This window comes from Podarcis erhardii (assembly GCF_964252035.2).
Source record: "Podarcis erhardii genome assembly, chromosome: Z".
NCBI classification, from domain to species: Eukaryota; Metazoa; Chordata; class Lepidosauria; order Squamata; family Lacertidae; genus Podarcis; species Podarcis erhardii.
Genome location: NC_138504.1, coordinates 18,979,835 through 19,007,462, shown reverse-complemented (window position 1 = coordinate 19,007,462; position 27,628 = coordinate 18,979,835). Strand labels below are relative to the sequence as shown.

General features: G+C 45.0%; 1 protein-coding gene across 1 annotated transcript in view; it reads right to left on the bottom strand.

The window, feature by feature from the left end:
- MID2 (midline 2) overlaps positions 1–27,628 on the bottom strand; it is a 198,628-nt gene that overhangs the window by 21,677 nt on the left and 149,323 nt on the right. Inside the window, exons 4-6 of the mRNA XM_081848037.1 lie at positions 14,454–14,561; positions 7,363–7,511; positions 3,674–3,801 (exon numbers count right to left, since the gene is read on the bottom strand). Of these exons, the coding sequence (XP_081704163.1) occupies positions 3,674–3,801; positions 7,363–7,511; positions 14,454–14,561 (385 nt within the window). The remainder of the gene's footprint in view (positions 1–3,673; positions 3,802–7,362; positions 7,512–14,453; positions 14,562–27,628) is intronic.

The following is a 27,628-nucleotide window of genomic DNA, read 5'->3' as shown; positions in this document are numbered from 1 at the left end:
TACTAGTTAAAAACAGAGCACAATGCCCTGGGAAGTTCTCCTGTGAAAGTCTTAGTGAAATGAACAAGAGCTGTGCCAGAGTACCATTGAGCAGACCGGCTTGTAGCTCAGTTTAACATGTGGAAGGTCCCATATTCAAGCTCTGGCATCTCCAGTTTAAAAAACAAACCCCAAAATCAGATAGCAGGTGATATGAAAGACCCTCACCTGAAAACTTGGAAAGTTACTGTCAGCCAGAGGAGCAAATACTGCATAAGGTAGGCCAGGTATAATGTAATTCCTCTGTTCCCAAAAGATTGTGTCCTTGCCTCAGCATTGTCTGAATTTCTTAATAAAGGGGGTGAAGAATTTGGGGCTTCCCATATGGATTACTGCAATGCATTTCATGTGGGGCTTCCCCTGCACTTGACCCAGGAGCTGCAGTTAGTAAAGAATGCTGCAGCACAGTTGTTGAAGAGCAAGACCCTTTAACATCTGTGCTCAGAGACCTGCACTAGTTGCCTATTTGCTACTGAGCCAAGTTCAGTGTGTTACTCTTGGTATATAAAGTCCTTAGGGAAGTGGATGGCGCTGTGGTCTAAACCACTGAACCTCTTGGACTCGCCGATCAGAAGGTCGGCAGTTCGAATCCGCGCGAGGGGGTGAGCTCCCATTGCTCTGTCCCAGCTCCTGCCAACCTAGCAGTTCGAAAGCATGCCAGTGCAAGTAGATAAATAGGTACCACTGTGGCTGGAAGGTGAATGGCGTTTCCGTGCACTCTGGTTTCCGTCACAGTGTTCTGTTGCACCAGAAGCAGTTTAGTCATGCTGGCCACATGACCTGGAAAGCTGTCTGTGGACAAATGCCGGCTCTCTCAGCCTGAAAGCAAGATGAGTGCCGCAACACCATAGTCACCTTTGACTGGACTTAACCATCCAGGGGTCCTTTACCTTTATATATACCATATTTTTTGCACTATAAGATGCACTTTTTTCCTGCTAAAAAGTAAGGGGAAATGTGTGTGCATCTTATGGAGCGAATACAGGCTGCGCAGCTATCGCTGAAGCCAGCAGAGCAAGAGCAAGAGCTGTGCAGCACCTCTTGTTCTGCTGGCTTCCCAGCAAAGCGGGATGAGGGATGGAAGGCGCTCCGTAAGGGCTCCCTTCCATTCCTCATCCCTCTTGCTCTTGCTCTGCTGGTTTCAGCGATAGCAGCGCAGTGCCTCTTCAGCGAAACGGGAGGAGGAATGGAAGGGAGCTCTTACATATCCCTTCCATCCCTCATCCCGATTTGCTGGGAAGCCAGCAGAACAAGAGGCGCTGCGCAGCTCTTGCTCTGCTAGCTTCAGCGATAGCTGTGCAGCTTGCTCTGGCTTTTCAGGGAGGTGGGAGAAGGGACGGAGGGCAGCCCGTCAGTCCCTTCTCCCACCTCCCGGAAAAGCCAGCAAGAGCCACTCTATCTTTAAAGAGCTGCGCCGAGTGAGCGTGTCTGTGGCTCTTTCTGGCTTTTCTTGTTTTCCTCCTCTATAAAATAGGTGCATCTTATGATTGGGTGCATCTTATAGAGCGAAAAATATGGTATATATAAAGTCCTTAATAGCCTGGGACCAGATCACTTGCCTTACCCCATATATGCTACCTTGACCCCTTTGATCTGTAGAGCTGGCATTTTGACAGGTGCCACATAGTACTTTTTGTCTACCACATTGTCATCAGGCAGGCTTTATTTTCTGGCTTTCCCTGGATAATGCCAGCTCTCTTAGCCACTTGCTTCCTTTCCCAACCCCTCTTTGGTGGATCTACTACTATCCATTTAACTCCAGATATTAACACACTGCTTAATTTTCTCTCTCTGCAGCTTCAGTCCACTGGGAAATTTCACCAGAATCAATCCGTGGCCCCTTGCATAATGCGACAGATGGCTGGGAGGGCCTCCTGTCCACGAAAGACAGAGAGATCACATATTAAGGCTGAAACAATGAAATACGACTCAAGACATTTGGACATAATCAGGTTAATAAACTAATTAAAGCCAAGCTGTCCTGTCAAAACTTGTGTGTGAATGTCTCTCTCTGTGTGAATGTGTGTGTTTTAATAAAAGGAATTTTAAAAAACCCAGATTTTTTTAATTGAAACCCTGGGAACAAGTCACATTCCTCTGCACTATGCCAATTTTTACATGCCCTGCTACAATAAACAATTGGATTTACAGACTGAGAGGCCTAAGGGCTTCTGTAGAATTTCTCCTAAAAGATGCATGCTTCTAAGGGAGCCATAGAGAGGCTGCACTGACTAGCAGTGGCTCTTCAGTGTCTCAGGCAATGAGCCCTAGGAGATGTCTTTGACTGAATATGCGACATTCTGCATGCAAACAGGTGCTCTGTCAGTGAGCTATGGCCTTGGTCAATGTCCAACAGAATGAGGTGATATGGTAGACTGAGCACAGGCCCCCTCAGAGGCCCAGAGAGACCCGGGGCCACGTACAGTTTTGGAGGCCCCTGATCATAATAAAAGCTTTTTTAAAAATGGCAGCACTTGAAAACAAAATAAGGCACCAAAAAAGAGTAAATAGCTTGCTTACATAATCAGCTGATTGAGAAGACATGCTCATCACAATCTTGTGCCATTGGAAGTGACTTTTCAGATCAAAATTTAGAGACGTTTTTAGCTCTTTAACACGACAAATTCTACATCAGTTTACAAAAAACATGTATGTTTTTTACCAAATTAAAATGTTTGCTTAAAGCATTTGCTCATATTTACAGTTCTAAGCTGACAGAACACATAATGTTTTAGCTTGATATGCATAAAAACAGGTTGCAAAACTTATTAAATCCCCCCACATTAAGAAGTGTCTAAATTTGAGGACCCCTTTGAGGTTGAAACCTAGGACAAATGACCCTCTTGTCCCCTTTGAGTTGGCCCTAACTCTACCATCTCAAGATGAAAGTGAGGAAAGCCCCATTTTGAAATGCTCCTATGCAGAAACCCAGCACAGCAAGAAGAGGACTTTGCTTATATTCTACTTGCAGGAAGTATTATATGTAGGGAAGCATTCAAAAACACCATATGCCCACCCATCACCTCAAGTGGATGCAGGACATTTGCATACATGGACCAGGTCCTGCAGGCCTGGATAATGAACTTAAGTGGCACCTGCTGTTTGGAGTAAACATCACCCACCTACTCCATTTCTTGGCTAACAAATACAGCAAAGGTGTGTGGCTATGAAGCTGCTGATGTTACCAGCTCCGCAGGTAAGCAAGCCTCCTCTGCTTACCAGAAACCTATTGCTACTATGGCTGCCAGGAAGCAGAACAGAGTCTCCTCTTAAGGATGAGTCAAAAGACATTGTTAGCCAGCCCCTGGGACTCTCTTTCTCTCTCCATTTGTGCTTGAGTCTGGTGGAAGGGAATCTTGCCCCCTTCCACAGGATTTCAAAATAAGCAGAAGACGAGTCAGATAACATTGTGTTCTGCACTTGGTGGAATCAGAGCCCCCGTGAAATGCCAACTGAGCTGTAATATTGGTATTACCCAAAAAGCATAAGAAACAAATGATAAGGAAGCCATATCCCGCCCCCCAGCCCCCAAATTTCCACTGACAGGTTTACAAAGAAAGCAGGTCAAATTGGGAGCAGGGGAAAGTTTGGGGATGTGCGGAGGGTGAGCTGGGATTGCAGAATCGGCACAAACCTGTTAGATAATCCAGCCCCTCCAGCAGTTTCTTCTCTCTGGAAAAATCTAAAGCAAAGTTTTCAAAGGCATCATTTAAATTGATATCGGGTATCAAAACTTGAGAGGATGCTGTTGCCATGGCGACCCTGAAAGACAGAAGAGAGCATCAATATACATTAGGTGGTGTTTGTAACTCCCAGGCGGCACTTTGATTTTTGATTAAAGAGCTGAAAACAGCCTGGCAGTGATATAACCACCAGCAGGAAGAGGAGGGGAGGAGAGACGCCCAGGCTTCAAATGCAGGACCTCAATTGCCCGTGCAAGAGTCTGGTAGCTGGAAGATTGTGTAATGAGCTCCCCTCCCCAATTCCCAAATCTTTCCTTGATCTCCACAAGAGCCATATGCATCCCATTTGCTTGGAGAGGTGGTAGAAATCAGAAGCCCTTGGAGGCTCAAATCCTCCAGATCAGTAACCATCACCTTTTCAGATCCTGGTACCACATTTAACTTCAACCTATAATACTTCACTTTTAATATTTTTACCCTACTTCCTTTTGCTTCTCCTTCTCTCTCTCTCTACCACAATCTTTCCCACTGTTCCCCCATCTTTATGTCTCCCTTCCTCTCCTTCACTTAAAAACTTTATAAAAGAATATAAAAGAAGAGAGTGACCATGGTGGAACTCATCTTAGAGCAGGTTATGACCCAGTTTATTTAGGCATTTAGACTAGATGACTCTCAAAATTTATAGCAATGTCAAATACTTGTCATGTTCCCCTTCCCCACCAAGCTCCCAATACCTTAACCCTCACTATGGGATGTTTTGAATCCCTATATTTGAGTCCTAGCATTGACTATAGGGGGAGGGGCACCTTCCTTGCATTCAGAAAGTCATAAGCTCAACCCCCTGGCATTGCCAGTTAAAAAGGATCTCGAGTGCTGGCAAAGCATCTGCCCGGAGCCAGAGGAACCTACCACCAGTTAGAGTAGAATAACTTTTTCCAACTTGGTACCCTCTGATTATTTTTTTTTAACTACAATGACCATCATTTCTGAGCACTGGTCATGCTGGTTGGAGCTGATGGGAATTGGAGTCCAACAGCCCCTGGAGGGTACCAGGCTAGGGAAGGCTGGAATAGATATTGCTGGATTTGATGGGCCAGTGCTCTGGGCTTCACACATAGGCTCCATCTGTGCTGAACATTTAAAGCTGCATGTGCTGCTTTAAAGAGCCATGGCTTCCCTTCAAAGTATCCTGGGAACTGTTGTTGGTTAAGGGTGCTGAAAACTGCTAGGAAGCCCCTATTCCCCATCCCGGAACTACAATTCCCAGAGTTCCCTGGGAAGAAAGAGAGATTGATTGTTTAACTATCTGAGAACTGTAGCTCTGGGAGAGGAACAGGGGGCTCCTGTCAACTCTCAGCATCCATAGCAGACTAGATTTATTTTTATTCTTTTGTGGGGGAAGAAGCCATGACTGTTTAAAGTGTTTGATACTGCTTTAAATGTATAGTGCAGATGAAGCCATATTTTACATCCAGGGCCTGGGACTGATTCAAGAGTGAACCATGTCTCAAACTAACCCATGCTTCAAAGAAGAACTGCAATCCAGTGGACAGCAAGAGTAGCCATCCCAAAATCTGTGAACATATGAAGTTAGAAGGAAAAGGAACTCTCAGAGCATTTACCTTCTCACAACACAGGATAACTAAAAATAACTCCTATGTTCCAGGGGTATAAGGCAGGGTTTCCCTGTCCCCTAACAGCCTCCCAGAAGGTGTTGAGCCCCTACACCCTTTTTGTTTTTAGATACTACCCAGCGACTACTGTGGCTTGCTCATGGGATGACAGTGAAGAGTCTGATCCTGTTTGGCAGCAATCAGCCTAGCATATTTGCACTAGCGCTTGCGGTCTCTTTCCCTGGCCTGATGGGGGGATGGCCCACTTCTGCATTCTCTCTGATCTCTTTGGCGTTTTGACGCTGCTGCAAAAGCAGCTCCCGCTCCAAGCTGTTAATTTGGCCGAGCTGGAGGCGCTCTCGTGTACTTAAAGAAAGTTCACATTAAATCTGTAAATAATTGAAAGCAACAAAACCCAAAACTCCTCCTTCCCTTGTGTGATAGAGTCTGGGGGGAAAGGAGAAGAACTGAAAATAAACCGAAGTGCTTGAAAAGATTCAAGGTCATGTACAGACATCCGTGCAAAGGTGGATACCTGCCCAGAGGAGCCCTCTACTGCCACTGGAGGAAACTCTTGTTGCTATAGTAAGGATCACTAACACTAGTGCCTGCCCTCTATGCAGCTTCCTCCCCATCCTTCTTCAGATTCAGTCCTTTATTTCTCTAGCAAACAGATGAAATCCGCCAGGGCCCCTGGGGGAGGTAGTCTCTGGTGGGTCTCCTCTGCTGTCATTGGGCCTGGGTGGGTCTTGTGGGACACTTAAAGGGTGGTTAGATGTAGCTGCCTGATGCTGCTGAGTTCTGGGCCATTGGGGGGCAGGGCAGGCAACCAGCGGTGAGTCCTGGCAGCTGCCCAAGGATGGCATGTGCTGATGCTGGTTCTGAATCCCTCTAAAGAACACCTGCAGCTGCAGCTGTCATCCCAAGACCATTGTGCTTTGAACCCTAAGAAAAGCTTTAGGCCCTGGGGCAGGCAGATGAAACACAAACATTGAGGCCGCCGTCACCCAAACAGCTGCTTTCAGTTTTAACGGATCTTGAGCATTGCTTTAATTCCTGTGACATTCTGTCTGAGGCACTGGGTCAAGGTGCGGAGACAGCAGGAGTATGGGATTCTCATTAAATCAACCATTAAATCCTGAATCGATTTGCAAATACCTGCCAGATTCTGCCACTTCCACTCCCTCCATCTATGGTGGTTCCATCCACAGAAAAGGGGCTGTAGGCTCAGTGTTTGAGTGCATATTTTTCATGTAGAAGGTCCCTAGTTTGATCCTTGGTCAACTCAGGTAGTGCTGAGAAAAACCCCGTCTTGAAACTCTAGACTAAGAGCAGCCAACATGGTGCCTGATCACAGGCTAAGTATCTTCAACCTTTTCAGACCCACTTTTAACACAAATGTCCACTTGGGGACCCATTTCTTAATCCTTCGCCATATATCTGTAGGGTGCTAGTGCTCCTGTTGCGACCCACCTTGGATCAGGCCGCAACCCACTAGTGCAGCGGTTCTCAACCTGTGGGTCCCCAGATGTTGTTGGACTACAACTCCCATCATCCCTGAGCTCTGGCCTTGCTAGCTAGGGGTGATGGGAAGTGTAGTTCAACAACATCTGGGGACACACAGGTTGAGAAAGGCTGCACTAGTGGGTCCCAACCCACCAGGGGAAGACCAGTGTCATAGGCCAAGCCAGCTGAGACTGATGGAAGTTGTGGCTATATTTGATTTTTATTTGATTTATTAGATTTATATACTGCCCAAAGATCCCAGGGTGGTGTTCAATACAGCCTCGCCAGCTGGGGCTGATGGGAACTGCATTCCAGTAACATTTGCAGACCAATACACTGGTTATCCCTGCCCTAGGCACTGTGTACTGAGCTAGATAAATTAGTGGTCTGACTTGAGGTAAAGACTATTTCTATGTTCAACAAGAGGGACAAAGCTCACTGGTAGAGCATGTGGGCATTATTTTGTGGGCCAGATAGGTCTGCATGCTGTCCCAGTCATTTTAAGGAGTAAAAGGCCATACCTCTCTGCCACGTTCTTTGCTGTCTGCAGGAACCGTGCATGGTCATTCTCCTTCAGGATGTGGTCAGCCTGGTTGATGAGGACAGTCGACCGCTCCAGGCACTGCCGGCAATTGGCTACCTGCTGGGCCAGCTTTCTCAGCTTCATCACCTTGGAGAAATGGGCAGACGGGGAAAAAACAACAGGTTTTGCTGAAGAAACAACTGAAGCCTCATTAGTGCACAGGGAAGCAGGCAGGTGACATTCAAAGGCAGTGGCTTATATCACTGAAATACTGGCAAGCACATCAAAAGTAAAAACCATGGGATGGGGAGAGAGAAATGAAGTGACCTCACAAGGGAGGTTGCAGAATGAACAAGCAGATGAAAAGAACTACCATGGGAAGAGGGGAAGTATTGTGGTATCCCCAGGCAAGGTCTTTCTCTGTGAGGAATTTAGGCCTTGGAGGTCCTACTGGAAAGAACAGCTCTTAGAGGCTCTGAGGATATCCACATCTATATGCTTGGAATCAGAATAGGCCGCCTCAGCCCCCTGCTGCTCACTCAGTGTTCATCTCTCCAGCATCTTCAATGGCAAAGCAAGTCAATAGGACCAAAATTGTATAGGACACAGCTACTCCACCACTGGAAATCAACAAGAAGAAATACATTGAAATGGTTGCTGTATAAGACTGGTTTCCTTTGCCCATTTCATGCCAAGCTTAAGGCCAAAGAAAACATGGAACTATTCATGCACCTAAGAACCCTCACCTCACACTTGCAATTTACATTAAAAATAAAGCAGTTCAAGTGATTGCTAATTGTGTGAATGGTACCACATCCTAGTCTAGCCTTCTGCCAGCCTGTTCAGACTGACTGACCTTCAAGTTTCATCCTTCCTTGGCTGCCTTAAGCTCAAGCAACGTAGCTGGATCTCTATCGTTTTGTCTCTCCCTTTTAGGCTGTGTCTTCTGTGTTAATTATTCATTATGCTCAATTAATTATGTACATGTGCCCAGAGGCAGCTGCACATGAAGTCCATTTCAAGGAAATATGGTTTAAAAAGAGAAAAGTTCTGGACACACACCTGCTGGAAAATAGCTACAGGTGCACATACACCGCATGATTTTTTTAAAAAAGTACTGACACTAGAAAGTGGACAAAGGTTGGACATGAGCTGTCCAGTCATGTCCCTGGGAGAAAAACATGAGAATTCTCTTCCTGCTGCAAAAGAACTCTTGTCCCATTCATACAGCAGAGCCAGTGTGGCACATTGGTCAGAGGGCTGGGCTTGGAACAGTGGAGACACAGCTTCAAAATCACCCCTTGGTCATGAAGATTCCTGGGTGGCCTTGGGCCAGTCACTACTATCGCGTATGCCACTTTCAGCTCCTTGAAGGAAAAGCAGGATCTAAAACAGGTGGAGAAGCTATTTCAGCCCATGGTCTGCATTTCCTTATGCAAACTTTTCCAGTGTCCTCATATCAATGGTGGGCAGGACGAGAACTGCCCTACACCCTCCCTTTCTTACACACGCATGCCCCCTCCCCATTCAATTATTTCTCTTGTCCCCTTCTCTCAATAAATCCATCCTAATGCTGTCTATTTTTCAGACTGCAGTAGCAGCTGGACAGTCTGAATGCTGAAAAGGGATGCGCTGCTTGACCCACACAGATGGCTTGTTCTGATTCCCTCCCCTGAATTATTTGGGTACTTCTGTGTGCCGTGCAGAGCCCAACCAAGCCCAAATGACAGCAGCTCTCAGCGCTCTTCCTTGTCAGCTTCTAAATCAGAGCTGGAGTAGCTGCCCTGGGGCAGCCTGTCAGTTTGAAGCCCTTCTCTGACAAGTGAAGGGAAGATGGCAGAGCCCCCACCGATGATGGGCAGAAATGCTGCAGTATTTCTCTCTCCCATCCTCCCCACCCCACCGTCTCTCTGGATGCCTGTCACTTCCATCAAGAAAGGGTATAATTAACCCCTACCCTGATGCCAACCTCATCACCAGCAATCCATTCCAAGGATGCACTTCCGCTGCACTGATCCAGCCTTCTCTCCTACTTTTTTTGCAATCTCCTGTTCAGGAATTTACATTCAGGTACCCAACATTTGCTAAAGCAAGAATGAACCACCAACATTTCCAACTTCAGAAGAGTAAAGGGCAAGAAAGCATGCTATATCCGATCCTTCCTCACCAGTCCTCAAGGGGCCCACCCTGTAACAAGAAATGAATCATAGAATCATAGAATCATAGAATCATAGAGTTGGAAGAGACCACAAGGGCCATCGAGTCCAACCCCCTGCCAAGCAGGAAACACCATCAGAGCACTCCTGACATATGGTTGTCAAGCCTCTGCTTAAAGACCTCCAAAGAAGGAGACTCCACCACACTCCTTGGCAGCAAATTCCACTGTCGAACAGCTCTTACTGTCAGGAAGTTCTTCCTAATGTTTAGGTGGAATCTTTTTTCTTGTAGTTTGGAACCATTGCTCTGTGTCCGCTTCTCTGGAGCAGCAGAAAACAACCTTTCTCCCTCCTCTATGGTGCTCCTCTAAATGCTGTCTACCTATTACAGCAGGTGGGGAACCTCTGACCCAAGGGTCATATGTGGTGCTCCAGGCCTCTCTACCCTGGGGCTCTCTGCTGGTCACACTCCTTACACAGCCTCACTCTAGATGCTCCAGGAGTGTTTTTGCCTGGCTGGAATGTGTCCTTGAACACTGATCATGCCTCATGCTTACCTGGATGGAAGTATGAGAGTCTGAGAGGTATGTATAGGTGTGCATACAAAACCCGTGACTTTTGCATGGCTGGAATGTAGTCTGCTGTATAGAGGCAAGAAGCGCATCTATTGCCCTGCCTGCTTTTACTGCTGGCTCCAGATAATGGTCATGGGGGGAAACAGCCCTCAGAACAGAAAAGGTTTCCCAGCCCTGAATTATAGAGAATGAAATCCCCAATGCAACAGTAGCACAATACATTTTTTAGGCTGAATAAGTATGTCACAAAACAGTGAACAGACTTTAGAATTCACAAATATGCCACCATCACATTGTGATAGTTTATTGTCTAGCCTGAAAAAAAGTGCTGCTGAACTCAAAACTTGCTTAAGTGTCTGGCTCTGATAAAAGAACCAACGAGTGCTGTTTTTGGATTAGCTCTAAAAACAGAGATGGGGAACTTGTGGCCCTGCAGATGCTGCAGGAATACAATTCCCACCATTCTGACTACTGGCTATGCTGGGGCCTATTGCTTATGCAGAGGTAGCTGTTAGAGCACAAGTCATGGTTGGAGGCTCAATAAATCCAGTGGGCGGGGGGCAGGGAGCTAGAAAACCAACAACTAAAATGTCAAGAAGCATTTAGTACGGGGAGAGAAATAAATGATATAAGGGGGGGAAATACATTAAACAATTGATTAAACACTAAAATCACAAACACCCAAAGAGTGCAGGCAACACATAAACTAAGAATCTTACACAGATGTAGAATTTAAGTGGGGAAACCTCAAATCTGTGAACTTCTTCTAGGCAAAATAGCCCTGAAGCCAACAGACTCAGGTTCGACCTAGAGAAACTTCCAAATTACAGTTCAGGTTTTGTAAAGGTCTCATCTGGTTTGAGTCTCTCTTCTCACACACATCAAAAGAACAGAGGTTGAACTATATCGAAACCAGGAATAAACCACCACCAAGGCATGGCACCAGTGTTAAAAGACCTGCTACTGGGCTCCATTCAAGGTTCTTGTACCAGTGTACTAAGTCCTGAACAACTTAGACCAGAATATCTTAAGGGCTGTTGTAATTAAAACTGGGATATAAATTCTTTAAATAAATAGATTTGCCGATGATGATGATGATGATGATGATGATGATGATGATGGATGGGACCAAACCTTTGTTTTTACTGCATGGGTTCATCCCACAGTTTCAACTTCCAGTTCAAAACAGGGACCATACTACCGGGGAATTCTAAGATGTGATTAAATAAATAAGCAAGCCTCACATGCTGCCTGAATCCTTCTCTTTCAGAGTGAAGGATGCATGGAAGCAGGCACAGGTTGTGCTGATAGCGGATGTGCTCTGGGAGCGAGCTGTGTTCACACCAGATGACAAGTTTGATTTATGACTGATATTTCTGCCATTACTTTGGCCTGGGGTAACAGTGCTGCCCAGTAATAGCCCTGCCAAACTCAACTAGCAAGAATTTCATACATGCAGAGTCACTGGCTGTTAAGTCAGAGCTGTCTTGTTCGAGCTCTGAGATGGAATGAACGCTGGTGTCAAATGCGCTGTGAATTCGTAACTGCGTACTGCAACACCCCTGGAGGGTTACGGAGGAAGCAGCACAATGGCAGGCTCCCAAGAAAATGCTTGCCGGCCACAGGACCGTACGTCCTCCACCACTGCAATGCATTCCAGCTCAGCAACAGCACATGCAGTGATGGTTTTCTTCCTGGAAGAGCAATTCCTTTGCAGGAAGGAAGGTGATAGGGAGGACCTCTGCTGGACAGCTACTGTCAGTCACTGTAGGCAACCCTGGGCTGGATGGACAAAATAGTCTAGTGTGGTATAAGGAGAAGACTGAATTTACAGGGAGCAGGGCTGTACTTAAGAGCTTGGGCTTTCCTTTCCTAGGATATGACCTGATTTTATATCCTGCAGCCATCCCAGCTTGAAGGTGCCTTTGCATTAGCAATCACCACTGGAACCACTACTGAATGTTGTCTCTACTACAATAGGGTTCCAATGATTTTGGGGGGGGTGCAGCTCCCCTTTCTGAGATGACAGAATGGGGAGGAAAAAACCAAAGCTAGCTAAGTGCAGAGGTGCAGAGCAATTAATGCCTTTCCCATCTCCTTGCTGCCACGCTTTGCTCCTGCCAATCTTCCCCTGCTCACCTTCATTCATCATTACTGGAAATGTCAAAGCCGATGCCAAGCAGGAGCGAGAGGGAGTGAGAGAGACGCTCATTCCAGCTAGCAGTAGGCAGACCAGAACTTCAAATGGTTGTTTGCACAAGGAAATGACTCTCCTGCTGGGATTTAATGGGCTGATGGATGGTTCGTTTATGCCCAGACTCATCAAGAAAACGATCAGAAGGAAAGAAGGGGGAAGGAGGGCTTCCAAAAAGCAGAGGCTGCAAACACCTGGCATGGTGAGGAGGTGAGTGGCACAGTGCCCAGCTCTCCCTCCTCCTCAGAGTTGGGTTGCTGGGCAGGGAAGGCCCTGCAAGAAAGGTAACAGGGGCAGAAGCAAGAGTTTTTGCCTTGTCATTTCTGGAGCATCATAGGATTAAGTGTTGGACATTGCAAAGTTCAGTCTTCTAAGAATTGAGGTCCAGATTCCTCACTAAAAGGCAGCTTCTTAACTCAGCAAGTTGCTACTCAAATCAAAGCCAAAGCACATTAACCCCAACCAATCTCTCACTCTGTTTTTTTTTCCCTTTGCACCATCTTCACATATCAGAGCTATTTTGCTATGAAACACTACTCAGCAATCTCACTGAGCCTCTTGGGATTCCGATCAGAAGGTTGACAGTTCGAATCCCCACAATGGGGTGAGCTCCCGTTGCTCGGTCCCTGCTCCTGCCAACTTAGTAGTTCGAAAGCACGTCAAAGTGCAAGTAGGTAAATAGGTACCGCTCCGGCAGGAAGGTAAATGGCGTTTCCATGCACTGCTCTGGTTTTGCCAGAAGCGGTTTAGTCATGCCAGGCACATGAACCAGAAGCTGTCTGCGGACAAATGACGGCTCCCTCGACCAGTAATGCGAGATGAGGGCCACAACCCCAGAGTCGTTTGCGACTGGACTTAACGGTCAGGGGTCCCTTTATCTTTACCCAAGGCCAGGTTGATGTATGCATTCCCAGCTAAAAGACAACATAAAAATCCTGTGCCAACTCTACCCCCCACCCCACCCCAGCTGAATTCTGCAACCTGGATAAATTATGCATTTTTTTCTTAATTCTTTGTAGACTTTATTTAATTCATTTTGGCTTTGCTAGTCATGGCAGGGAGATAATAATGGGAGCTGAAGCCTAGCTCATGACCACTGTCAATCTTATTTAGCCAACTCTCTGGCTCCTGAGATTCTACTGGAAATTCACATGTAATTTCAATCAAATCTTTGCATTCATAAGGAGTGTGTGTGTGTGTGTGTGTGTGTAGATGATATAGATATAGATATAGATATAGATATAGATGATATAGATATAGATATGAGAGAAAGTGATGAGAGAAAAAAACAGAGTTCTTTTCCAATACACAATCTGCGATTTTTGGGTACTGTCTATATAATTAGGACACACACAGACCCACACCCACACACACCCCTCTGCTCAAGGCCTCTAAAAGCACTGTCCATGGTGGGGGGAACAACCTGTGGCAGGGCTTTTATGTTCCTCTCCTCATCCTTGTCATAAATTCACAATTTTAGACTCTGCAACATATGAGGTGTAATGTCCACCCAATATTGCACAAGGATTAAAGGAAGAATAAGATGTTTCATGGACTGTAAGCAGCTACTCTTCTATGAAGAAAAGGGTCCTGTGCACTTAATTAATAAATATGCACCTTCTTTCTTTCTTTGACTTGCAGCCCACTCCATCACAATGGGTTGATGTGGGTCTCAGAATGCTCATTATTTGCTACCTCAACCCACCCTTATCTCTGGCCATCAAAGGCAAGTTTGATAGAAAAGATCTGCTTCCCTAAATATGAGTCTGAAATGCTGTGTACACACCATATATTTAAAGAATCCTGGGAACTGTATTTTTTAAAAAATAACTGTTATTGGTAAACTACAGCCCCCAAGATTCTTTGGGGGAATCCATGTATGGTGTATCTTCTTCTTCTTTGGCGATCACTCATAGCCAAGTAAGATTGTCTTCCCTGAAAAAAAGTCTTAACCATGTGTCCGTAAATGACTGTGGAGGTCAATTCTGGATGATGAATACACAGCATTTTATTCCCATCTCAGTGGGAAATTTGGAAAGATATACAGCCACTGAAAAATAAAGAAATTAATTACACAAGCAAATGGTTCACAGAATTAAGGGTGACGTAACAGGTCATACCAGAGTGCAGAGGGGCAACAGTAAATTAGGCAGCATGGTCCTACCTTTGTCTCTTTGATCTTGACGGCAATCACTTGCTTGCGCTGACGGATGATCTCCATTAGCTCGTCACACTCCTCCATCAGTTTGGCCTCATGCATGGCTGTGTTCACCTAGCCGAAAAACAAGCCAAATGGGAAGAATGGAACAGGATTTTGTTTCTCATCTTCATGGAGCAAATGCTTCAAGGAAGAAAGCCTTGACTTCAGGTGTTATCCAATGCACTCATTCTATTAGCGCAAGGATTTATGCTTGCTGAGCAGAACTTTCACCCACTCTCCAAATCTGCTCCATAGGATTGGTATTGGGGAACCAGAACAGACTGGTTGTGTGCCTGTACAGGGGTAGGAAGTTCCACTGCACAAGTGTGAATCATTGTTGATTTGGTCTTCTGCTAGAGTCACAGTCTTTTGGTTAGAGGCCATCAGCAGCATAAATATGGATCTGGATACCTCCTTGATATTTAGGGCTTATCCACACTTACAATTTGCCCTGCTACTTTCAGGCACATGTCCATGCTTAAACGTTCTGTGTCTGAGCATTGTTCCTTTTTTGCCCTGGAACTTTCCCTGCGAAAACCTGTTCTTTAGCGCTCAATCGAAACAAATGTCAATTTGGGTTTTCTGCAGATTGCCATTTGCACTGACTGAGATTTAAAGAGTGAGTTTCCATGGTAAAAGCTCTGGAGGGGGAAAAAAAAAAGGGTACTCAGGCACGGAGCTTTAAAGTGCAGATTGTGCCTGGAAAGAGTGGAGGGAAGGTAACTGGGCATAAGTCCTTACAGATGTTACTACACTACTGAGTTACATACCAGTCCTTTGGAACTTGTCTTCTAAGGGACTGGCTTGTAAGAGCACTCATGGTCTAACAACTAACCATTAAAGATAACAAGAAAGAGCCTATTGCTGTGATTGTGCAGCGCACAGAGGACAGGACTCAGCTGGCAGCATATGAGGAGGTGACCTTCTGTAAACACAAGAAAATGGGAAGATATATGGACTTCTTATACAAAGCTATTTGCTTGAATGTCTGAGTACTGGGGTGGGGTGGGCCACCAGCCATTCCCCCCTTCTCCCCCTAACTCACATGCATAGTACACATTGTCTTGATTTATTCAGTTTGTATTTTTTGACTGCAATTGTTTCTGTTTCCTTTTTGGAAAATTCAGTTTAAAACTATTAATAAAAAAAGGGGAGAAATCCTTGTGCCAATGGAATGAGTTACTTAGTGCTACATGGGATAAAGTCTCTTCCTCCGACTTTTTGGAATGGATGGACAAACAGACAGCTAGGGAAACAAACAGCCTACATAAGCCTTGGCTTGCCACTGATGCATCACCACAAAAGGGGAATATATCAATAGGACAAAAGAGTGTGTACATTTGGATGATATTTGCATGTATTTATTTTAAATGTATTGATGCAAATTTAGAAGAATTATAATTTAAATAGAAATACAACATATCTCACCATATTGGCGAAGATTTTGACCAGGTGACCTGTTTTGCTTGCTCAGTTTGCTGTCCAGGTGCTGTTGATCGAGAACTTCAAGACTCTTTATTTTTAAACCAGATTTGGAGCAGACTGCTCTTCAAACAGAGGATTGTCCTCAATAAAGCAGGACTCATGGCCACCCTAGATAAGGCTCAGGAGGTGGTTATTTTGAGCAGAGGAGTGGTGGGGGAGAGAGAACTCTTCACTCTTTCTCTACTAGCTGTTTTCCACACTCAAAGCTGTGCAATGGTACCCCTGTGGTATATTCCAGAAGTATGTGTGAGAGTGATTTTATTTGTTTATTCGGCACTGTTACAGGTGCCACAAAACATTCATCTGGCTTACACGAAGTCAGTTTTTTAGTGTGGCAGTAACTGCACTTTCTAAGTTCCTGAAATTTTGTCTCCCTGCACACACTTTTGCTGCACCTGCTGAAATCCCATTTTTATTTAGGTAAGTCTATCCAGCTACCGTATGTAGAAGTTGCGTGTGTTTCATTTCTTTGAATTACTGTTGATTCTAATCATCTTTTGAATGCCTGATTTTAACTGTTTCTTATCGATAATTTAAATGTTCTATTTAACATTTGAGGGTGTCTTACAACTTTGAGGATGTCTTACAACACTAAAATGGTATATAAATTTAGCTAGGCAAATAAACAAATGAAATTTAAGGTATTCATAAGCTGCTTTTCAGGCAACCCTAACATCAATTTTTAGTGTAGTTTTTTTTAAATATATATATATATATTTTTATAAGAATGTTTAAAGCATCAATCAAAACTGTATAATAAAGCAGCAAGATGAGGTACAATGAAAAGAGCCGGGCTCTCTCTGCCCCTTGAGGAAAGGTGCTTCTGGAGTAGCCCTGTGGCAGGAGTTGGGGAAGTCAGAGGCCACCAAAGAGCCCCTTGTTTTATTGTAGGTGCATCCTGCGACAAATTCTTGACACAATAATAGTGCATTCGTGGCGGATTATTTCTGTTTTAGTTTGCTTGCTTGCTTGCTTATTTATTTAATGTATCTATATCCCTTCTTTCTCCCGAAATGGGATTCATGGCGGCTTACAGCATTTAAAAATGACATTATAAACTGCAAAGTAATAAAAATAAACTAGATAAAAACAATAATTAAAATACACCAGAACACATTTAGAACCAGAAATTAAAATACAGTTTGCCCTGACAGCAACCCAGTGATCAGCACCGCCTGCACCTTTCATTTTCAAAAGCCTGTCTGAATAGGAAGGTCTTAGCCTGCTGGCAAAGGGATAACAAAGAGGGAGCCATCTAAACTCTCTTGGGAAGGAATTCCACAATATGGGAGCAGCCACAGATAAGGCTCTCTCTTGTGTCACCACCAACAGTGATGCTGATGTTGGTGGGATTAAGAGAAGGTGCTTGCCCAAGGACCTTAGCACCCTGGAAGATTTGTATAAGGAGATGTGATTTTTCAGGTAGTTTGTTCTTCAAGGCATCCCCAATGCTACCATATTATTGGTGTCTGGAGGGGCGATAGTGCAAAAAAAGTGGGGCAACACCGCCACCAGGAACTTTTCTGGTATGGTTAAGTCACAGGAAGTTACAGGATATGCACTAAATGAAAATGAAGCAGTGTGACTACCTCAGAACTTTTGCAGTCACCAATAGTGTGACCCAAATAGCATCATGACCACATATCATGAATACAGATAGGTAGCCGTGTTGGTCTGCCATGGTCAAAACAAAATAAAAAAATTCCTTCCAGTAGCACCTTAAAGACCAACTGAGTTAGTTCTAGGTATGAGCTTTCTAGGTATGAGGTATCTGAAGAAGTGTGCATGCACACGAAAGCTCATACCTAGAACTAACTCAGTTGGTCTTTAAGGTGCTACTGGAAGGAATTTTTTTATTTTGTTTTGAACATATCATGAATGCACAGTAAAATAAACCTCTACGGGGGCCTTCCATATGAACAGCATAAGTGAGACAGGGGGCCAATCTCTATGCTGTTCTTTCTATCTTCCCCCACAGGGCAATAGATTTTTGAGCCATTGGGAACATCCCCTTGTCCCCCACTGCCAATCTGCTCAAAACTGCACTCCCCCATGGCTGCTTTTCATTGAAAATCAATTTGTGCTTTGTTAGACAAATTGCTATGTAATGTTTAGTTTGCCTCTTAGCCAGCTTTTCATTGGTCTTCTTGTCAAAAGTTGAGTGCTGAGGGGAAATGAGAAGGCAGTTACACAAAAGAGGTTATTTTTGTTGTTGTTGTTTTGTAGTCATTTCTGCAAAATGTGAGAGAAGAGAGGGTTTTTTTAATGAACACTGTGGGCTATGGTTCTGGCTCTTACACAAGTGCACTGCAACATGTCTGAACCTCTTCTACCCCACTTACATGACTGCTGAAAATTTCATTCATTCATTACATTTTTAGGAGCAATCCCTTTTACGAGGTATCCCTGGTGTCTATCCTACATTTTGTCCTCCCAACAGCCCTGTGGGTAGGTTAATCCAAGACACAACATCTGATATGAGATCACCCAGTGAGCTTCATGGTTTGCTCAGGTCTCCCAGGGGTAAGTCCAAAACTTCATCCACTACACTGAATTGACCCTGTTTCCCAGACATAATGTTCCTGGTTATTTTTCCAATTTCTCAACAATGATTATTCAAATGTGAATATGTGAAGTTCCCTGTCGCAGCCCATGCACAGCTTTGCATGTTCTCTGCTGGTGCTCTAGCTTCAGTGGCAGCTAGAAAGCCATAGTTTTATATGGGTAAAACATGGATGGCTCCTGACATCACATTTGGAGCCAAATTAGCTGCAGGAAAACAGGAAGGTGCCTTAAACCAAGACAGACCATTAGCTCAGTAGTGTCTACACTGACAGTTTCAGGCAATGATCATTCCTAGCTCTGCCTTGAGATGCTGAGAATTGAACCCACAGCCTTCTGCTTATAAGGCAGATGCTCTACCACTAAGCTACAGTCCACCCCCACCCCACCCCCCGGCAGGTGTGCATTAACATGGCTAAGTTTGCTGATGACACCCAGTTATTCAAGCTGGTAAATATAAAGTGGGATTGCAAAGAGCTCCAACAAATATAAAGTAGGATTGCAAAGAGCTCTGTCCAAATGGAGTGAATGAACCTTAAAATGGCAAATGGGATTTAATGTACAGTGCAAATAAAAAATACTTCCTGATGCCATGACAATAAAAGCATCTTTGAATTTAACATGCCCCTGCTGTGTGTACTCACACACTGATAATTATCGGGACTGGAGCAGGCAGAGAAGTGGAGTAATCTTAAGTGTGGTATTGATGAAAATTGCTCATTTGAAGCTTCTGTTTGCATCAGGAGGTAATCCCACACTGACCTTTCATTATATGCTGTGCTTAATTGACCAGTGGACAAAAAATTAAATGCCAAGGCAATACTAATCTGGAATAGAGAAGGTGCAGCAAAGAAGGGAAACCAGGTGAGAGGAAGCAGGAAGAAAGGGGGCAGGAGAAAAATAATAGCATAGCTTTGTGCAATGGAACAGAGAAGGAGCAGACTGGGCATTAAGGCTTCACCTTCTCTGCAAAGGGTGCCTAAATCCAAAGTCAGGTGTGGTTGTCGGGTAAAAAGCAGTAGGGGAAATAAGAGAATTAAATCATTTTAAACTGTTATTGCACCTTTCCTCCAAGTGGCTCAAGGTGGCACATATGGTTCTCTTCTTTTTACCCTGATAACAACCCTGTGAGGTAGGCTAGGCTGACAGAATCTGACCAGCCCAAGGCCACCTAGTTAGCTTTATGGCTGAGCAGCAATTAGAACCCAAGTCTCTCAGGTCCTAGTTTTAACCACTACACCACCAAAGAAGCAGAGATACGTAGTAGGGTTTCTCCCCAGCTTTTGAAGATATTTCCTGCTGCCTCATTTTCTGCTGGCTTTCAGGCCTTTGCATCCGACAACTGGCAAGATACAAGCTCCCTAAGACGGAAAATGTGCATTTCCTTGGCTGCACAGGCTGGAAGGCGTGATTGGCAGAGCTTAAAGCTTCTAAATGAAATGGAAAAATGCAGCCTGGGGTTGGAAGGGATTCTGAAACTTCCCAACTGAAAGAAAATAGCAAATCAAATCCCATTTGGTGTGCTTCTTATAGGTCTTGAGGCAACATGCAGCATCTGGTGCATGGGAAGAAGCGGGGGAACATGCATGCATGTGCTCTCTTTCAATGTAAGTGCCCAGAAGTATGAAATGTTAAGGGCTAAAGAGAGATTTGGCTGCCTATTACTTACAGAGGGAGAGTCAGATATTCAAGTGATGCTTGATGAGCAGCATGGGCCCTGTATCTTCTCAGGAAGGGCCTCTCCATCACCCCTGTGCGGAAGGACAGTGACACAGTGGCAGAGCATCTCTTTTGCAAGGTCCCAGGTTCAATATCTGGCATTTCCAGGTAGAACTGGGAGAGAACCCCGGAGAGTCACTGCCACTCTGTGTATGCAGTGCTAAGCTAGATGGATCAATGGTCTGACTTGATATATGGCAGCGTCCTATACTCTCTGCTTCTGCAATTAGGCCAAGTATCCTAGGAAATTCGGCAGAGGGCTTCAGGTTGCACATCCCTGGAGTAAGTAGTCCTTTAGACCAGTGATGGAGAGTCTCAGTTCCTGGAATCAAATGTGGCCCTCAGGCCTCTCTGCCTGGCCCCTGGGACTCTCCACAGGCCACACCCCTCAGCAGTCCTGTTTTGTACCCCCTTTGAGTGTTTCTGCCTGGCTGGAACGTGTCATTGAGCTCTGGTAATGGTCTTGCTTGCTTGGATGGAGGATAGAGAGCAGTCTGTGAAAATGGGTTAAAACTACCTTATTGCACAAAGAGAAAAAGTATGTTCTTTGCTCTGTCCACTTTTGCCTCTGCCCCACTCACTACTGGCATGCAGCCCCCTAGGGGGCTGCCCAGGAAAAAGTTTCCCCACCCCTGCTATAGATGCTACAGTGTTTTGTGGTCTGGAGGGCAAACTCTGTCACTGGAAAGCTGATTCCAGAGTAGAACTCTGATGCTCAAATCAATCCTACCTTGCTAGCCTTCCCTTCTCTTTGTCTGCCACAAGTGACACGGGAAAGCAAAGGGCTAGCACTGTTGCCAGAATGAAAACAGCTTCAGAAGCACAGCTAAAAGCCAGAAGCAGTTAAGAGGGGGAACTGTTTCCCCTTTGGCTAGGCTGCCCTCTCAGCAAGACTAACGAGAGGAAAAGGCTGCTTGGATCCCTTTCATCTGCTTCGCTTTTGATCAAGTTGCTGGGTAAGCAGAAACACAAAGTGCGGCAGCCGCTTTCAGTGGCAGTTCATGGCCCAGGACTCAGAGCCACTGGAAGATGATGCCTCAGCAGGAGGAAGATGAATCTCACAGGTGGCTTGGAAAGCAGCTGAGTAGGAGGCAGTATGATCATATATATACACACACACACCAGGAGATGCAGATGGAAGGAACCAGCAAGTTTTAGTGGCAAGAATGTTGAAATCTGGGTGGCAGTAGCCAGGGTTGAAATCTTGATCAGCTGCCAGGCCAGAGGTGAGCCAATGTTCCTTAGCCTGGTGCAACATAATGTTAAGGGTTTGTGGGCACCCTGACCTCTTCTAGGCTCCTGGGCGCTGGGGCTTAATCAGTGCTTTGAGAATTAAGGTGAGATGACAGGTGTTGGCTTTAGCAATGTAGAAATGCAGACTAAGCTGGCCTTTCCTGCTGGAGCAACACCTGGGCATAAACCATTAAGAAATGCAAAGATGTTGATGCCCAGTCTTCAGCACATCAAGGGAGGACCCTAGAATCTGTGAGTTGCCAGGGTTACAGTGGGCAGAGAAAGGTTTAGGATTCCAGCTTGCATGACATAGGCTGAAGGAAAAAGAAGAGTGGCTGCATGGAGCCTGGGCTGCGTTTCGCAAGGGCTTTTGGGAAGAGGATGAATGCAGCGAGAACAAAATGTGTGCTGGGTGGGAGAGGCTGCACCACTGTGCCTTGACTTTCTAACAAACCACAGTCTTGGGTAAGCACCTGGACTCTCAGCAGAGATTGAGGATGGAGTGCAACAGCAATATCTTATGTTAAAACAGCCTTCCACCAACTTGCTCTCCTCCAGGTATTTGGGGCTATATTAAAGTGTTGTCTGGGGCTGATGGGAGTTGTAGTCAAAAACATTTGGAGGGCAGTGGAAGTGGGGATTGGTCCATTGGTACGAATGGAGCACCATCCCACCAATCTCAGTCCGCCCTCGGCTGGTCCTCACATGTTTCTTACTTGCAACTAGACCAAGAGGTGGCATTGCCTGTTAGCTTCCTTCACCGTAGTCCCAATGTTAACTTAGCAGTGTGTAGGAGGATGGGGATGAAACTTGAATGTTTAGTTGCCTTGCCTTGGTTCTGGCTACACCAGCTGCCGCCCTGCCTCTGGGTACCAGCCACTACTGACACCTAGTTAGAGGAGGCTGTTTTAAAGAAACCGCTGTACCTCTGTGAACAACTACCCTGTCCAGTATGTCCAGAACCGCAGATTGAAGCATCTTCTAGGCTAAGGCACTGAAGTATTCTCAGCCTCTGGATCTGTGCCCTCCACCCAGGTTGGCTATTGAACCTTTCTGGACAGGAAGGGCTATAATAAGACTTCCCGTCTGGGATAGGACTTTGCTTGAGAAACAATGGTCTTCCTAGATGTGATGGTGTTTTGATGTGCTCTTTGACTCTGGCTTGGCTCTGACTTCTGAACTGGTCCCTCAACTCTTGACACCCCAGCACAACTCTTGGCTCCTGGTTTCCAGCTCCTGGATTCCTAAGTCTATGACTTAATCCTTATACTTTACAGATCCTTTATCTGGGATTCTGAAGTCTTCCTCTCTCCTTGCTTCTACTCATCTCTTTTTCTGAGTGATGCCCATCCAATATGGAAAAAACCCATAAGAATTACAAAAAATACTAAATAATAAAACCCATTCAATTGCAAATTTTAAAACCCATTGGCCAGTAAAACATACGATAACCAATTCTACCTGCAATCCAGCCAGGGGGAAAAAAAGAAAGTATTCAATGGAAGCCAACTGAAAGAGACCTTCCAAATGTCTGGAGTCTAGCAACTCACTGCAAATCTACAGGGGAGGAATTCCAACACTGTGGGGCCATGACATCAAATGTCCTGTTTCTCATGGCCACCAATTCCACACATCTAGGAGATGAGCACAGGATGGTACAGGTGCAGACAGCTTAACAAATAATTGAGGTCCAAAATGTTTAGGGCTGACCATTGGCCTTAGCTAGCTGGGACTGAAGGGAGTTATAGTCTACAACATTTGGAAGGCACAATTTTGCTTACCCCTGGGCACACCTTTCAGGTGCAGCAGCTGTCATGGAGGATATTCTTATCCTCCATGAATTTATCTCATAGTCTTTTACAGCCACTCAAATTGGTGGTCATCACTGCCTTCTATGCGAGAAAGTTCTATAGTTTTATCTATGTGAAAGCGTGAAGTACTTTCCTTTTATCTGTCCCGAATCTTCCAACATTCAGGTTCATTGGATATCCACAAATTCTAGTATTGTGCGAGAGGGGAAAGCTTTTATCTCCCCCCTTTCCCCATGCAACGCATAATTTTACGCAACACTACGATGTTGCCTGTTGCTTGCCTTTTATCTAAAGTAAAAAGCCCAAAATGCTTCAAATGTTCAAAAAAATAATAATTAAACAAACAGAAAGCACGAAGGGCAGGTGTAAAGATACATGTCGGGGAATGCAAGTGAGCAGCTGAATTTAAGTGTGGGCAGTGCACAGGAGTTAAAACAGCACAGAAGGTTTATTAAACTGAAATAAGCAGGGAAATGTTGCCAAAGACCAGTAGGCTGGCTCAATATAAGGCATTTCCTTATGTTTCTATAAACCACACCACTTCAATGGCACATAACTGCCCTCCTGTCAGTAGCCTCTTGGGGCCAATAAATTCGTTTGTGAGATTTGAAACTGCGTGTCCTTCCCTCCTGCTTTGGGCTGGCACTTAACGATTATTTCATTTACTGTATTTAGCTTTACAGCCTGCCGAAGGGTCTCGGGACACACATTTTGACCACTTTATGGTGAGAAGTTGGAGAGAGTTGGTGATGGGGAAATGAGACTTATACCTCTTCCACGACGAGCTTTGTCTGAAAATGAAATTGCTGCAAATATTAAATCCTTTCCCAGAGGACAGAGTGGCAGAAACTGGGAGATTTTTACTAGGAGGGGACTGGCATTGCTTTACAAGCACAAGGCATTCCTCAAGGGAGTGGTGGGCAGAGACAGTAAAAACTGCAGTGGTGGCAGAGATAGCACTGACATCCAAGAGTCTTGTGGAACTCCCATTTATTTTGCACCCACTGCACTCCCAGCACTGATTTGGGAAGCAGTGTTCACCCAACATGAGTCGCAATCCATATCCATCCTGCAGTTACCTGGGTGTTTCTTAGGAAATATACAGATGCACCCTAACTGCATTTTAAGGCAGGAACGCGTACATAGCCAAACACATAACACATTTATTGAGGCATAAGGTTTTGTGAACTACAGCCCATTTCATCAGATGAATGAAGTGCTATCCTGAGTTGCAGATATAGTACATACTATAAGTGGGGAATTGTAAACAGCGAAGTCAGAAGTAAATGCAAAAAGAGTAAAGACAGCAATAATTACATTATTTACGTGTTTACCTAGAAAGAAGCCCAACTGTGTTTAATGAGGCTTACTCCCAGTTAAATGAGCTGAAAACTGCAATTTATGTTGATTAATCCATTAGATTAATAGCTTTTTGACCAACTAAAAAGGCATCCTGATTAAATATATATATATATATATATATATTAATACAACTTATAAAGCTGCATGTAGAACAAGTATCATTTTAAGGAGCGTTCTGTCCTGTGCTAAAGAGAACATGCCAATGCCTCTGCTAACAGGATCTTGGCTGAAACAAATATGTGCATTGTTTAAAAAGTATGCTATCTTCAGAGCTATTAGTTTTGCCCTGCTGCATGTAAATCATCAAAATACCTACAACCAAACTGATTTAAGATTTCTTTAATTGTGTGTCAATCCCTAGGTGTTATTTTAAGAGTGCTATCATTGCACACTGAGCTTTACAGGGCAAGGGAAGACAATGTTTTTTGCTACTGGACTCCAAATCCCATCAACCCCTGCCAGCATGGCCAATGACATGGGATAATGGGAGTTGTAGTCCAACAACATCCAGAGGGATGCTTACTACCCTAGTTATTGGGTAGGTTAGAAGTGGAACAGCAGGAACTTAAAATTTAAATGTTGACAATAAACAACAACAACAAAGGAGAAGAAGGAATGGGATCAAACTAGGTTAGAATGTATTGTGGTTTTTGTTCCTGTTGGGAAGAAGGATTAATTGGTCACGACAAAGACTTTTCAGGAAAGTTGTGTTCTGAGGAAGGATTTGGGCAGAGAGAAACGTGGAATCACGTCAATCAGCCCACTATCCGCCAACTGTTCTTTAAAATTTACAAAGTGAAAATGAAGACTCTGGATCTCTTGACAGTTAAGGTATTATTGGTCTCTGTTAAAGTGATCATGTGTACACACGCCCTTGGCATAGAACCTGTGGGGCCGTCCAGACTCAACTCCCATCAGATCCCAGCAGCATGGCCCAATGGTCAGAGGTGATGGGAGCTGGAGTCCAGTAACATCTGAAGGGCAACAGATTCCTCATCCTTCTAAGGAGGATCAGACAAAGAGCATTTTTTACCACAGCCCCAGCAACCAACAGGCATTGGGTAGCCTACTGGAAACTGACCAGTGGCTGACCACTGGACCACAGGCTACTTACTTTCTTTCTTTATTTATTTGCAGGTTTATAAACTGCTTCACAACCAAAGGTCACTGAACAAGCAAGATCACAGCGCAGCTTCATTTGATATACCTCCGGTTACAGATGCTTCGGGTTGTGTGATTTCGGGTTGCGCACCGCGCCAAACCCGGAAGTACCAGAACGGGTTACTTCTGGGTTTCAGCGCCTGTGCAGAAGCGCTAAATCGTGACCCGTGCGTGTGCAGACGCGGCGCTGCACTGCGGGTTGTGGATGCTGTGGGGTGCGAATGTGCTTCCTGCACGGATCACATTGGCAACCTGAGCGACCACTGTATATATTTTCTCTATCCACTTTCTTGATGCTATGTATGCTTTTACGAACATCTATTATGTCACCTCTTACTTGCCTTTTTCCTCTAGCACCTCTCCTTCCTGCTTATCCCACACCCAAGTATCTGCCACTTGAGGCAGCCGCCTCACCCTGCTTAATGGTTGGGCTGGCCTTGTTAGGAAGATAACAGGTGGGTGTGCATGCAGAGGTGGGGAAGGTGGCTTCTCCAGAGGAAACTAATTCAAGTAAACTAAATAACCAGTTATCGAACTGGATTCCACTGCAATAGATCAGTATCTCTACTTCCATTATTAAAAAGAAGAAGAAGAAGAAGCTTGTTCAAGGAACCGCTTCTTAATTTAGTAACTGAAAATCAATAGCCCATTAAGAAGAAACTAATTGCTATGGCTTCTCCCAGTGTACTGCCTTGGTAAACAAAGCAGCGAACTAATTCACTATTAATTGTTCTGCCTTTGGAAATAGTACAGCATTAAAGTGCTCTCTTGCCTTCAGATGTACTGGATGAGGGTTCATTGTTGATGAAGTCATGGCTCTTGCTGCTTAATAGCTACAGGGAAGTATTAATCTGTTGGCATCTGGTTTTTACAGGGTGTAATGAGAGGGCTGGGAGCAGCTAGAAAAGGCATGTGGTAGGGGAGACAAGACACCCTTAGAAAACCAAACAAAAGGTGCCTGATTGGCATCTTCTGAGACATAAAGGCTTTCAGAGGCTGGCTCCCAGAGCCCTCACACCTCCTTCCCAAGGCCAATGATACCCACTCTCCATTTATGTATTTGTTCCCCCACCTTACCCCCGTAAACCTGAGATCATGTAAGTGAAAACGGTGCAAGTTCCAAGTTTACTATAATAATAAAAATTTTAAGATGTTCTTATCATGTCCATATTTTATTTTAAATTGCATTGTTTTGCTGCTCTACTGTCTGCTGCCTTGGGCTCCTTTGGGAGGAAGGGTGGGATAGAAATTTAATAAAGAGTAAGAATTTCCTCTTTCCTCCCTTCCTGCTTCGCATGCTGCTGCTTCCCTCTTGCCTTGCTGTCTAACCAAACTTCCACTCCCATCTGAGCCTACACACTGTGTAAAAGGGAAGGTTCTGCTTCTTGCATCTGTTGGTAGCACAACTTTGTGCTTTGCATGCCAAGGTCCCTAGTGTACTCTGCAGGGTTGTTGTGAGAAACGTACAGTATTTTTCGCCCTATAGGACGCACCAGCCCATAGGACGCACCTAGTTTTTTGGGGGGGAAATAAAGAAAAAAAATTTATTCCGCTACCCAGCTGTGGCTTCAGCGCGCCCCGCACTCCGGGCAGCAGGCTGCTATCCGCAGCCTAGGGAGCCCTGCGGGAACTCCCACGGGCTCCCCAGGCTTGCTGATAGCTTCCTGAAGCCTGGAGAGCGAGAGGGGTCGGTGGGCACCGACCCCTCTCGCTCTCCAAGCTTCAGCGAAAGTCTGCATTCGCCCCATAGGACACACACACATTTCCCCTTCATTTTTAGAGGGGAAAAAGTGCGTCCTATAGGGC